We start from the raw sequence: 13460 nt of genomic DNA on the forward strand, positions 1-13460 counted from the left end.
TCAACAAAGGCGCTTCCGCTCAGTCGGAAACATTTTTGCGTTTATCTCGGAAGTGATTTTGCGTTCGTTTACCCGTACATTTTGAGTCCGATGTCAAAGGGAATTTGACCGATTTAACTGAAATTTTGAGGAAGTCATCTTGGATAGTTGTTCTTCAAAAGGTATCTCCGATTTTTCATTTTTTGCTTATTTCCAAAGTTATCGTGGATTTTGGCTTGCATACCGGTGATATAGCAGCGTCATAACTTTAACTGAGAACGTATAAAAAAGCAATGGGGCAACTAATCAAAAATCGGAGACATACTTTTGAAAAGTGATGTCTTGTGATCTCGGAAAGGTAATAAGCATTGGTTTCCGATCATTACCGGCTGTCATCGAACTCCGCGAAGATGCCACGGTGAAAATTTGAATAATTCGCTCTAACTTAAAAGGATAAATGTATTTTACAAAAAGGAAAAAAAGGAATAGTTTCTACATTTATTCAGCTTTCAGAAAATGTATACTTTGTTGGGGTTTCGTTTAAAAGGTTTTGTGCTATTAAGAGTTGAATGCATAATGCTCGCTAGGGGTACCCTGATACCTTAAACTAAACAGTAATAGCTAACGAAAGAAGGGAATACAGTGGTCTCAGTAAGCAATTAGGCCTATAAACACAAAAGTGTGTATATAGCTAGCTTAAAATCCCCCTTAAAATCGTCCGTACGGGTTATCAAATACGATTGCTTTTCCATGGATCGTAAAAACGTTTTCTAAAATGTCTCCTCGAACTTCGTCTTAAGCTGAGCAAAACTGTCGTCCTAGACTTCCTTGTGGTATGTATTCTCTTTATGGATATCTTCATATATTCTCGCAATAGCTTGTCACAATCTATTGATAGTTATTTAGTATTTTTTTCCACACTATCTGCAGAATAATGCTCGTAATATAGCATAATTTGCCCTAATTTATCATAACAAAGTTTTCTTTTGTTTTAACGCTAAGTATCTTGGTCGTGGGAGGGGGACAAGACAGCAACGAAAGTAAAACTCCGAAAATTTGTACTTTTAGCTTTGTATATATGTATAGGTAATAACACGGTTTAGAGTTAAATTTGGGATCAAATTTGGTTTGTTTTTCAGAGTTTAAATTGCACGAGACCTTAGGTCGAGTGCAATTTCAGCTCTTTGAAAAACATACGAGTGCAAATTATCTCAAATTGAACGAGAAATCGTGTGAGTCGTGTTGTATGAAGTGTTTCCACGTGGAGGGGTATTGATAGGCGATGGAATAGAGAGTATATTTTTGTTTTAAAGTGTTTCCCCCAGAGGACTTCATAACATTCAAATATGATTAGTTAGAATATTATGTCATTATTTAATGAAACTTTATATATATATTTTTCTCTCTTATTGAAAATTTATTATGGTCAGCTTACGAAAATTTTAAAAGAGAAGTAAAACGCGAGATCAAAATGGCTGAGAGGGAATTCGTGCTTGAACAAATTAAAAACAATGTCAACAATACGAATTGTTTGTAAAAGACAATCAAGATGTGCACTCCATCGAAATTGAATACTCAGCATAGATCATTCAGTAAAGATGACAAGTTAGTCGCGAACGAATTCAATTTATTTATAGATTTTGAATTTTGAATTTTACAAAGCTAAATAAAGGACGGATATTTGTTGTCATATGCTCTCCGGATTATATTTCCTCCAGCATTAAAATAAATTAAGCTTATCTATAGAAAAATTACAAGTTTTGAGAGAAAGTCTTTGATTTGTCGATTCGTCGAGAAAAATGCTTGTCCAAAATGATAATAATACACGATCTCGCGCGCTGATTGCTCGATAAAGTCGGATAATCACCCGATATTCACTTCGCCTTCGTCGAATAAATATTGAATATTTCATGATTTGCCCTAATTTATCATGACGTCACATGTAAGCTATCTTTTGTTTTAAGGCTTAGTACTTTGATCGTGGGAGGGAGACAGTTGAAGTAAAACTCAGTCCGCAAATACATTATCCGTAACTTAGAATAGCGTATATATTGTAGGATCATGCGTTGTCTGACTCGGGAATTCCACGTTGAATTTCACGAGAAAACTGATATCGAAAGAATTGATTCTCGATTCGTGTGATATCGGTTTTCGAGTGAAATTCTGCGAAATTCTTCCCATGTCAGACAACGATCTACCGAATCCCTAAAACTTTAGTAATTTATGATTATTGTTGCCCGAATTATAAAGAGCGAGTCTTCGTTGTATATATAGATATATAGACTTAAATGTGACAAAGACCATAACTTTTCATTTCTTTATTTTCCTTTCAAAAAGCATTATTGCAATACGTAGTACTGGTATGACGTCACATGAAAGTATCTTGGTCCTGGGAGGGAAACAAGACAGCAACAACACAAGGAAAGCTAGTAAAGTTTTATCTTTGATAACTTAGAAAGTCATATACATGAATCCTTATATGATTGTCGCCTTAGACTAAAACGTTTTTCTTTGTCATTCCTTTTCCTTTCAGATTCATCAGAACGACGTAGCACTGGTAAGAAATTTTGAAATATGTGAAAAAGAAAGAAACTTTAATAGGGAAGACGAGGAAGTGATGTCAAAAACGTCATGCACACACACATTGTGATGAATTTATCACCGATGTTCATTTTTTTTGACATATCAGACCTATCGATTCGACTGCAGAGTAAAATTAGTTAAAATTTATATTGTTCTTCACCATTTCGTCCCCTTCCTAAACCAAATGTGACGCCATACTTTTTTGTATCTATTTTTCAATTATTTTGGCAATACGATTTCAAAAGTTCCTGAAAGTTTTTAATTATTTTCTTTCAGTGTAAAGTCGGATAATCACACGATATTCACTTCGCCTTCGTCGAATAAATATTGAATATTTCATGATTTGCCCTAATTTATCATGACGTCACATGTAAGCTATCTTTTGTTTTAAGGCTTAGTACTTTGATCGTGGGAGGGAGACAGTTGAAGTAAAACTCAGTCCGCAAATACATTATCCGTAACTTAGAATAGCGTATATATTGTAGGATCATGCGTTGTCTGACTCGGGAATTCCACGTTGAATTTCACGAGAAAACTGATATCGAAAGAATTGATTCTCGATTCGTGTGATATCGGTTTTCGAGTGAAATTCTGCGAAATTCTTCCCATGTCAGACAACGATCTACCGAATCCCTAAAACGTTAGTAATTTATGAAGTATAAAGAGCGAGTCTTCGTTGTATATATAGATATATAGACTTAAATGTGACAAAGACCATAACTTTTCATTTCTTTATTTTCCTTTCAAAAAGCATTATTGCAATACGTAGTACTGGTAAGAAATTTTGTTGTATGTATGACGTCACATGAAAGTATCTTCGTCCTGGGAGGGAAACAAGACAGCAACAACACAAGGAAAGCTAGTAAAGTTTTATCTTTGATAACTTAGAATTAAGTCATGTACATGAATCCTTATATGATTGTCGCCTTAGACTAAAACGGTTTTCTTTGTCATTCCTTTTCCTTTCAGATTCATCAGAACGACGTAGCACTGGTAAGGAATTTTCAAATATGTGAAAAAGAAAGAACCTGTAATAGGGAAGACGAGGAAGTGATGTCAAAAACGTCATGCACACACACATTGTGATAAAATTATCACCGATGTTCATTTTCTTGACATATCAGACCTATCGATTCGGCTACAGAGTAAAATTAGTTAAAATTTATATTGTTCTTCACCATTCCGTCCCCCTCCTAAACCAAATGTGACGCTATAATTTTTTGTATCTATTTTTTAATTATTTTGGCAATACGATTTCAAAAGTTCCTGAAAGTTTCTAAGTATTTTCTTTCAGTGTAAATCTATATTTCTGTACTGTACTTTTCGAGAAGCTTGAAAACTAAGCTTACTAGATTTTGAGATTCCATTTTACCAGTTTTCATGTCTGTTTTCATGTGTGAGAAAAAAACAAAAATCACGAACGACAAAAGTTTTCGAAAAACAAGGTTTATATTCAGTATTAAAACTTGACACGAACAACTGAGACAAAATAGAAAATAATGCAAAATACAAAATGACTAATTTCGTTGTCAGTAAATTGGCATTTGTAAATGTTTTTCAACAATTTTTAGCTTTATAAAGTAAAAGGCAAGGTCTTTATACAAAAACAACTCTCAACAACACAAATTTAAGCTCATCGTATAATCATCAGGCTAGCTCGAACAACTTAATAAACAGTTGAAAATCTGGTGTAATTTTACATTTCATTCAATATATAAATAAATTATCTGTAGAAAGATATAAAATTATTGAATGAAAGTCTTCATTGGTTTGCCGATGGGACCCCGCGATAGGAGGCGAACACTTTTCTTGAACGAAAAACATACGATAGTTGGTTAAAAACAACCGAATTGATTGATTTACAAAGCTAAATAAAGGACGGATATTTGTTGTTGTATGCTCTCCGCGTTATATTTCCTGCATTTGAGAGTTGTACCTGGTATGTATTTTGCTGATGAATATTCTCATATTTTCTAGCAATCAATGGTCTTTTTCACAGTATATCTATTGATAGTATTCAAGCCGATATGCCAGTGGCATTTTCTTAACTGTGTTGCGGGAAGGACGGGGTATCACTTGGATATGGGGGAAGAGTCAATTTTAGAAAATGGGAGAGAGGGGAAATATTATATTGTTGCTAACCTAATAACTATGTAATCAATAGTACATAGGTACACTTAATGTGTATCTATACGTTTATTAAAGAATATATATTAAATATGGTGTTTCTCCTATTACGGCCTCTGCTAATTACGATTTTTGACATTTCAGCTCGTCCTCCATACCTTGGTCCTGGTATGTATTCTCATTGTGAATATGTTCATATTTTCTAACAATATCCTACCCCAATATATCTATCGATACTAATTTTGTATATATTCCACACTATCTGCAGAACAATGCTTGTTGGTATAATTTTAGACTTGAATCTAAGATTTTCTCGAGCTGTGATTGGTCGAGCGACAGGTTATTGTGAGACGACAATCACCGCTGAAACGATGATCATGAAGTCTCCCAAAGTTTCCCAGATGAGAAGTGATACTAAAACTTTTTTTCATCCTGAATTTCGACTTTTCTCTGATATTCATGTCTAAAATTATACTAAAACAATTATTCCCTTGAGGCTCAGTGATTATGGTGATTTTACCTTGCCGCTCGAAGACTCAGGGCTCGGTAAATATTCCATCGATAAACACTTCGCCTTCGGCGAATAACTTTTCATCAGAAAAAATCTGTTAACATTTGGTCAGCTACGATTTCAAGCTCACGCCCCCTCATGTGAGCCTATACATTATGTCTCAAAAACACGGTTTTTTATCTTTTCTCGAAATAATGACTATCTAGGCAAAAAACAGAAGTGGATTCAGTTAATTCAACTATTCACGGACTGTAGTATATGGTTTAAATTGAATTCTATTGAATTTGAATTTAATTGATTTTGCTCGATATTAGTGGACATCTGCTCTTAAACCAAACTTTGGAGTATTTATTTATTCGACTTCATTTCTGGCAATTTTCAGCTTCTTAAACCCAATAATAAAGATTTTTCAAAAATCCTCTAATATACGTCCAAGTACCCCTTTAACAAATAAAACAGCTTTTTCCGTGCTCCGTTCAGTAATAAAGCACGCCAGTGCTTCTCACACTTTTTAAGCCTAAACAGTCTATATTTACTTATACCTGAATATCTCAATCCAATGATCTGTAACTAAGCAGCAACGATTTGTTCAATTTCATGTTGTTAATCCACTCTACCTATTTGTGGTAAAGTGCTGGGCTGTGCATACGGGATGGATAGAGTGTGATATTTATCTAATCCTACCATTCTTTTCCAATGATATATAGTTCAAGGTTTACTAGTTAAGCTATACTACTAAATATATTTAATTGAGTAATTATTTGAAATAGTAGTGCAGAATGCAAGTATGTGCAACTCTATGAACGTCCAGAAATCGCATGTTTCAACTATTCTCATCAAAATATTTTTTTTAAAACTAGCCAATAATCTTTCCTTTATATTTTGATATATGATACGCAATACCGATCTTATTGAAAAATCCCAAATAAGGGATTGAGTCACCATTTGTTGTTTTCGATTTACTTTGAAAAAATATCGCAAAATGGTCTAAAACTCGCACTTTTCCTAGGAAGGACTAGGGCGAGTTTTACTAAAAACATTCTTTCTTTGGACTCAAGAAAGAAAAAAAATTAATTTTACATTTAAAAATGAGTTTTTATTTATTTTCTTTTTTCGTATATCTTTTAAGAACGAGTTTTTGTTACTTTTTAAGGACTAACATTTTGTTATTTCAGCACATTCTAAACATACACGTAGAACTGGTAAGGAATTATGAAAAGCATGACGAATGAGAATGAGAATGAGAATGAGAATGAGAATGAGAATGAGAATGAGAATGAGAATGAGAATGAGAATGAGAATGAGAATGAGAATGAGAATGAGAATGAGAATTGAGAATGAGACTGAGAATGAGAATGAGAATTGAGAATGAGACTGAGAATGAGAATGAGAATGAGAATGAGAATGAGAATGAGAATGAGAATGAGAAGTGAGAATGAGAATGCGAATGAGAATGAGAATGAGAATGAGAATGAGAATGAGAATGAGAATGAGAATGAGAATGAGAATGAGAATGAGAATGAGAATGAGAATGAGAATGAGACTGATGAATGCGAATGAGAATGAGAATGAGAATGAGAATGAGAATGAGAATGAGAATGAGAATGAGAATGAGAATGAGATATGAGAATGAGAATGAGAATGAGAATGAGAATGAGAATGAGAATGAGAATGAATGAGAATGAGAATGAGAATGAGAATGAGACTGAGAATGAGAATGAGAATGAGAATGAGATGAGAATGAGAATGAGAATGAGAATGAGAATGAGAATGAGAATGAGAATGAGAATGAGAATGAGAATGAGAATGAGAATGAGAATGAGAATGAGAATGAGAATGAGAATGAGAATATTTGCATGCTACGTAGTATAATAGTAGTTCGAGCTAGTTGGTTTGCTATGTTTTAAATAATTTGCTATTTAGAAAATATTTTAAATTCATTTGATTGTACCGAACGGCCGCATTTTCGAAATTTCTTAAATTTTAAATCTCCATTACTCGTTACAGAATAAAAACCCCGAAAAATCACTTCACTCACAATTAGGATATTGTGTTAACTTCTCAATTTCTAAATATCGACCTTTTATTTTATTTATTTAGCACTTGGTTTAAACATTGTTTTGAAAGTTATTTTTATTTCATGACGCGCCATGCCAAAGTAACTTGGTAATAAAAAAATTTCCGCCAGCATAAATTTATTGGAAGATGATAAAATTTCATACATTTGTTTCTTTTTTAAGTAGTTTTAACGTTTATTTGGTGTTTTGATGGGAAATAATGAGCAAAAATTAACATTTAATGCAAAATTTAACATTCAATCCCTTCCAGCTTAAAAACTGGCGATTCCACGTGAAATATCCTCTTGTAAACGTCATCTCTGGTCAATCAGCGTGCTTATTTGCAATGAGCTATGGAATTCTATATTGAAATATGGCAATTGTAAGGATTTTCTACATTTCATGATCACATGTCAAAAGTAACATTCGGAGTACATATTTTACCAATGTATATTTTACACTAGTCCGGGCGAATCCGGAACAATTCTTCACCGAAAACGATTTTTTTTCGAATACGGTCTCCCGAGTGGAACATTTTGAAAACGCTAGCTAGCCGTATTAGTGTGGACGGAGAACATTTCGTACCCGAATTTTTTCGAATACGATGACGTCATGATTGTCATGGAAACATGGTGGGAAGGCTAAAAATTCACCGCGGGCTCAAATTCAGTTTCGATGCACATGCTCATATGTGCAATGAAGCGTTTTTGCCGCCTCTGATCGGACTTGTGTGGACGCGAAACATTTTCTCCGTTTTCATGTGTGGACGAGAAAAACCTTTTTTTTGGTTTCGGTGTGAAAGTTGCGAATTCAAATTTATCCGGTATGGTGTGGACGGGGCATGAGGCCCCGTCCACACGTATCCGCAAATTTTTTTTGCGGATACGGGTTGCGTCCACACGTGTCCGCAAATTTTTGTATCCGTATCCTCAAATTTTACGAAAACGGATACGCGTGGATGGTGAAAACGATTCGAATACGTTATGTGTGGACGCAAACGTTTTCGTATCCGTAAAAAAAAATTTACGGATACAAAAATTTCCGGGGCCTCAGAATGCATCTATAGTTCTATAACTCTATTTATTTGTGGTAAAGTGCTGGGTTGTGCATACGGTGTGGATAGAGGGGGATATTTATCTAACCCTACCAGTCTCTATCCAGTTATATATAGTACTCTCTCTCTCTCTCTCTCAAACCTGTTATGGCCATTATGTGAATAGAAATAAAAATATTTGTTATTTCTTCTCCTTTCAGGACTTGAAAGCGAATGGGAAGACAGTGATTTGATGGGTGAGCAATTACGTTCGAAAACCGGGGAAAATGTTTTAATGTTGCCAACTAATACATAAGTACCCTTTATTGTTGACAACCTAATAACTATGTAATCCCTAGTACATAAGTACCCTTTATTGTTGCCAACCTAATAACTATGTAATCTGTAGTACATAAGTCTCCTTTATTGTTGCCAACCTAATAACTATGTAATCCGTAGTACATAAGTACCCTTTATTGTTGTCAACCTAATAACTATGTAATCCATAGTACATAAGTGCCCTTTATTGTTGCCAACCTAATAACTATGTAATCCATAGTACATAAGTACCCTTTATTGTTGACAACCTAATAACTATGTAATCCGTAGTACATAAGTACCCTTTATCGTTGCCAACCTAATAACTATGTAATCCATAGTACATAAGTACCCTTTATTGTTGCCAACCTAATAACTATGTAATCCATAGTACATAAGTACCCTTTATTGTTGCCAACCTAATAACTATGTAATCCATAGTGCATAAGTACCCTTTTAAGAAATATTTTATTGTTACCAACCTAATAATTATGTAATCCATAGTACATAAGTACACTTCATGTGTATTTATATGTTTATTTACGAATATATTAAGATATGGTGTTTCTCCTATTACGACATCAGCTAATTGCGATTTTTGACATTTCAGGTCGCACTCCTACTCCACCTAGTCCTCCATACCGTGGTCTTGGTATGTATTCTCATTGTGAACATTTTCATATTTTCTAACCATTCTGCCCCAATATATCTATCGATAGTAATTTTATATTTATTCCACACTATCTGCAGAACAATGCTTGTTGGTATAATTTTAGACTTGAATCTAAGATTTTCTCGAGCTGTGATTGGTCGAGCGACAGGTTATTGTGAGACGACAATCACCACTGAAACGATGATTATGAAGTCTCCCAAAGTTTCCAAGATCAGAAGTGATACTAAAACTTTTTTTTTTTATCCTGAACTTCGACTTTTCTCTGATATTCATGTCTAAAATTATACTAAAACAATTATTCCCTTGAGGCTCAGTGATTATGGGGATTTTACCTTGCCGCTCGAAGAGTCGGGGCTCGGTAAATATTCCATCGATAAACACTTCGCCTTCGGCGAATAACTTTTCATCAGAAAAAATCTGTTAACATTTGGTCAGCTACGATTTCGAGCTCACGCCCCTCATGTGAGCCCATACATTATGTCTCAAAAACACGGTTTTGGATCTTTTCTCAAAGTAATGACTATCTAGGCAAAAAACAGAAGTGGATTCAGTTAATTCAACTATTCACAGACTGTATTATATGGTTTAAATTGAATTCTATTGAAAAAAAAAAACACCGCACTTTTTGAGTTGAATGTACGCTATTGGATGTATTTTACAAGAGAAAATGCATGACATAACCGGGGTCAAGCTTGAAAATCGTCTCTCCTTGAAATAAAACAGAACCTACTATCAAAAAAAACAGAAGTGGATTTGAAAACCCCGGCCTTTCAAGAACATTTTGGTATATAATTCATAGGAATTTGTTAAAATTTAGAACCGTATTTTTGCTGATTTTATAAGCTCAAACTATCTGTTGGCCTATACATTCGCCTCTTATGGTTTTTAGGTTTCGTAGCCTCGAAAACACGCTAACTACTAGTTAGCTAAAAAAAACCAGAAGATTTACGGGTCATTTAGGATGTTTTGTCACGCAGTTTACTTGTGCTATTTGACTTTACTTTTAAGAACAACTTTTTGCTTTCGAAGGAGAGAAAAAAGCCCGAAAAGAGCAAATATTCCAAATGTATGGGCAATTTTTTCCAATGATTATATTTAGTATAAATGCGCAGGTGATTATTGAAAATCTCGCGCGCTGATTGGTCGATAAACTCAGATTATCACACCATATTCACTTCGAATTCGGCGAATAAATATTAAATATTTCATGATTTGCCCTATACTTGACATGTGTAATGAAAAGCAAGACATTATATATCAGACCGCTTAATTCAGCTTAATTCAGATTAAAAACCTCCCCCCACTCACTTATAGCAATAGCTGTGACTTAATAAAATGCATTGTCTGACTCGGGAATTCCACGTTGAATTTCACGAGAAAAGTGATATCGAAAGAATAGCTTCTCGATTCGTGTGATATAGGTTTTCGAGTGAAATTCTGCGAAATTCTTCCCATGTCAGACAGCCATCTACCGAATCCCTAAAACGTTAGTAATTTATGAAGTATAGAGAGCGAGTCTTCGTTGTATATATAGATATATAGACTTAAATGTGACAAAGACTATAACTTTGTCATTTCTTTATTTTCCTTTCAGAGCGGTTAACAAGGATTAGTAAAATAGGTAGTACTGGTAAGGAAGCTTGTTGTATGTATGACGTCGCATGAAAGTATCTTGGTCCTGGGAGGGAAACAAGACAGCAACAACACAAGGAAAGCTAGTAAAGTTTTATCTTTGATAACTTACAAAATCATATACATGAATCCTTATGTGATTGTCGCCTTAGACTAAAACGTTTTTCTTTGTCATTCCTTTTCCTTTCAGATTCATCAGAACAACGTAGCACTGGTAAGCAATTGTGAAATATGTGAAAAAGAAAGAAACTTTAATACGGAGGACGAGGAAGTGACGTCAAAAACGTCATGCACACACATTGTGATAAAATTATCACCGATGTTCATTTTTTTGACATATCAGACCTATCGATTCGGCTGCAGAGTAAAATTAGTTAAAATTTATATTGTTCTTCACCATTCCGTCCCCCTCCTAAACCAAATGTGACGCCATAATTTTTTGTATCTATTTTTCAATTATTTTGGCAATACGATTTCAAAAGTTCCTGAAAGTTTCTAATTATTTTCTTTCAGTGTAAATCAATATTTCTGTATTGTAGTTTAGATACTTTTTTGCATATTTCCATATACGGGGTGGATAGAGGGTGTGATATTTATCTAACCCTACCAGTCTCCATCCAATGATAGTTTTGAGAGAAAGTCTTTGATTTGTCGATTCGTCGAGAAAAATGCTTGTCCAAAATGATAATAATATACGATCTCGCGCGCTGATTGGTCGATAAACTCGGATTATCACACGATATTCACTTTGCCTTCGGCGAATAAATATTAAATATTTCATGATTTGCCCTAATTTATCATGACGTCACATGTAAACTATCTTTTGTTTTAAGGCTAAGTACTTTGATCGTGGGAGGGAGACAGTTGAAGTAAAACTCAGTCCGCAAATTCAGTATCTGTAACTTAGAATAGCGTATATATTGTAGGATAATGCATTGACTGACTCGGGAATTCCACGTTGAATTTCACGAGAAAACTGATATCGAAAGAATTGATTCTCGATTCGTGTGATATCGGTTTTCGAGTGAAATTCTGCGAAATTCTTCCCATGTCAGACAACGATCTACCGAATCCCTAAAACGTTAGTAATTTATGAAGTATAAAGAGCGAGTCTTCGTTGTATATATAGATATATAGACTTAAATGTGACAAAGACAATAACTTTTCATTACTTTATTTTCCTTTCAAAAAGCATTATTGCAATACGTAGTACTGGTAAGAAATTTTGTTGTATGTATGACGTCACATGAAAGTATCTTGGTCCTGGGAGGGAAACAAGACAGCAACAACACAAGGAAAGCTAGTAAAGTTTTATCTTTGATAACTTAGAAAATCATATACATGAATCCTTATATGATTGTCGCCTTAGACTAAAACGTTTTTCTTTGTCATTCCTTTTCCTTTCAGATTCATCAGAACAACGTAGCACTGGTAAGCAATTGTGAAATATGTGAAAAAGAAAGAAAATTTAATAGGGAAGACGAGGAAGTGATGTCAAAAACGTCATGCACACACACATTGTGATAAAATTATCACCGATGTTCATTTTCTTGACATATCAGACCTATCGATTCGACTGCAGAGTAAAATTAGTTAAAATTTATATTGTTCTTCACCATTCCGTCCCCCTCCTAAACCAAATGTGACGCCATAATTTTTTGTATCTATTTTTCAGTTATTTTGGCAATACGATTTCAAAAATTCCTGAAAATTTCACGAACGACAAAAGTTTTCGAAAAACAAGGTTTACATTCAGTATTAAAACTTGACACGAACAACTGAGACAAAATAGAAAATAATGCAAAATACAAAATGACTAATGTCGTTGTCAGTAAATTGGCATTTGTAAATGTTTTTGAACATTTTTTAGCTTTATAAAGTAAAAGGCAAGGTCTTTATACAAAAACAACTCTTAACAACACAAATTTAAGCTCATCGTATAATCATGGCTAGCTCGAACAACTTAATAAACAGTTGAATATCTGGTGTAATTTTACATTTAATTCAATATATAAATAAATTATCTGTAGAAAGATATAAAATTATCGAATGAAAGTCTTCATTGGTTTGCCAATGGGACCCCGCGATAGGAGGCGAACAAAGCTGCACTTTTCTTGAACGAAAAACATACGATAATTGGTTAAAAACAACCGAATTGATTGATTTACAAAGCTAAATAAAGGACGAATATTTGTTGTAATATGCTCTCCGGATTATGTTTCCTCCAGCATTAAAATAAATCAAGCTTATCAATAGAAATATTAAAAGTTTTGAGAGAAAGTCTTTGATTTGTCGATTCGTCGAGAAAAATGCTTGTCAAAAAAATAATAATATCCGATTGTTTGTTAAAAACACACACCTGAATTCTTGAAGAACACTTCTTGGTCCATCTTTGACTACATGAAAGTTTTTTTTTAATTGTTGTTGGTCTATAACTTGCGACTTTTTCTGTGCATTTGAGATTCGCACCTGGTATGTATTTTGCTGATGAATACTCTCATATTTTCTAGCAATCAATGGTCTTTTCACAATATATCTATTGATAAT

General features: G+C 34.0%; 1 protein-coding gene across 12 annotated transcripts in view; it reads left to right on the forward strand.

Moving 5' to 3' along the window:
* The window catches only part of LOC116287439 (uncharacterized), an 83565-nt gene that overhangs the window by 18301 nt on the left and 51804 nt on the right, over positions 1-13460 (forward strand). For 10 of the 12 annotated variants that reach the window (XM_089040376.1, XM_089040378.1, XM_089040380.1 and 7 more), the window contains 8 exons: positions 2513-2536; positions 3532-3555; positions 4834-4857; positions 8512-8547; positions 9219-9260; positions 10876-10911; positions 11104-11127; positions 12321-12344. In XM_089040376.1, coding sequence (XP_088896502.1) covers positions 2513-2536; positions 3532-3555; positions 4834-4857; positions 8512-8547; positions 9219-9260; positions 10876-10911; positions 11104-11127; positions 12321-12344 — 234 coding nt within the window. Of the gene's footprint in view, positions 1-2512; positions 2537-3531; positions 3556-4833; positions 4858-8511; positions 8548-9218; positions 9261-10875; positions 11000-11103; positions 11128-12124; positions 12217-12320; positions 12345-13460 lie in introns of those variants that run through there. The other 2 variants (XM_089040384.1, XM_089040385.1) reach the window with 2 other exon arrangements.

Source organism: Actinia tenebrosa, unplaced genomic scaffold (assembly GCF_029948245.1).
Source record: "Actinia tenebrosa isolate PJP-AT-01 unplaced genomic scaffold, QUT_ActTen_1.0 PGA_scaffold7__59_contigs__length_16204524, whole genome shotgun sequence".
Classification (NCBI taxonomy): Eukaryota; Metazoa; Cnidaria; class Anthozoa; order Actiniaria; family Actiniidae; genus Actinia; species Actinia tenebrosa.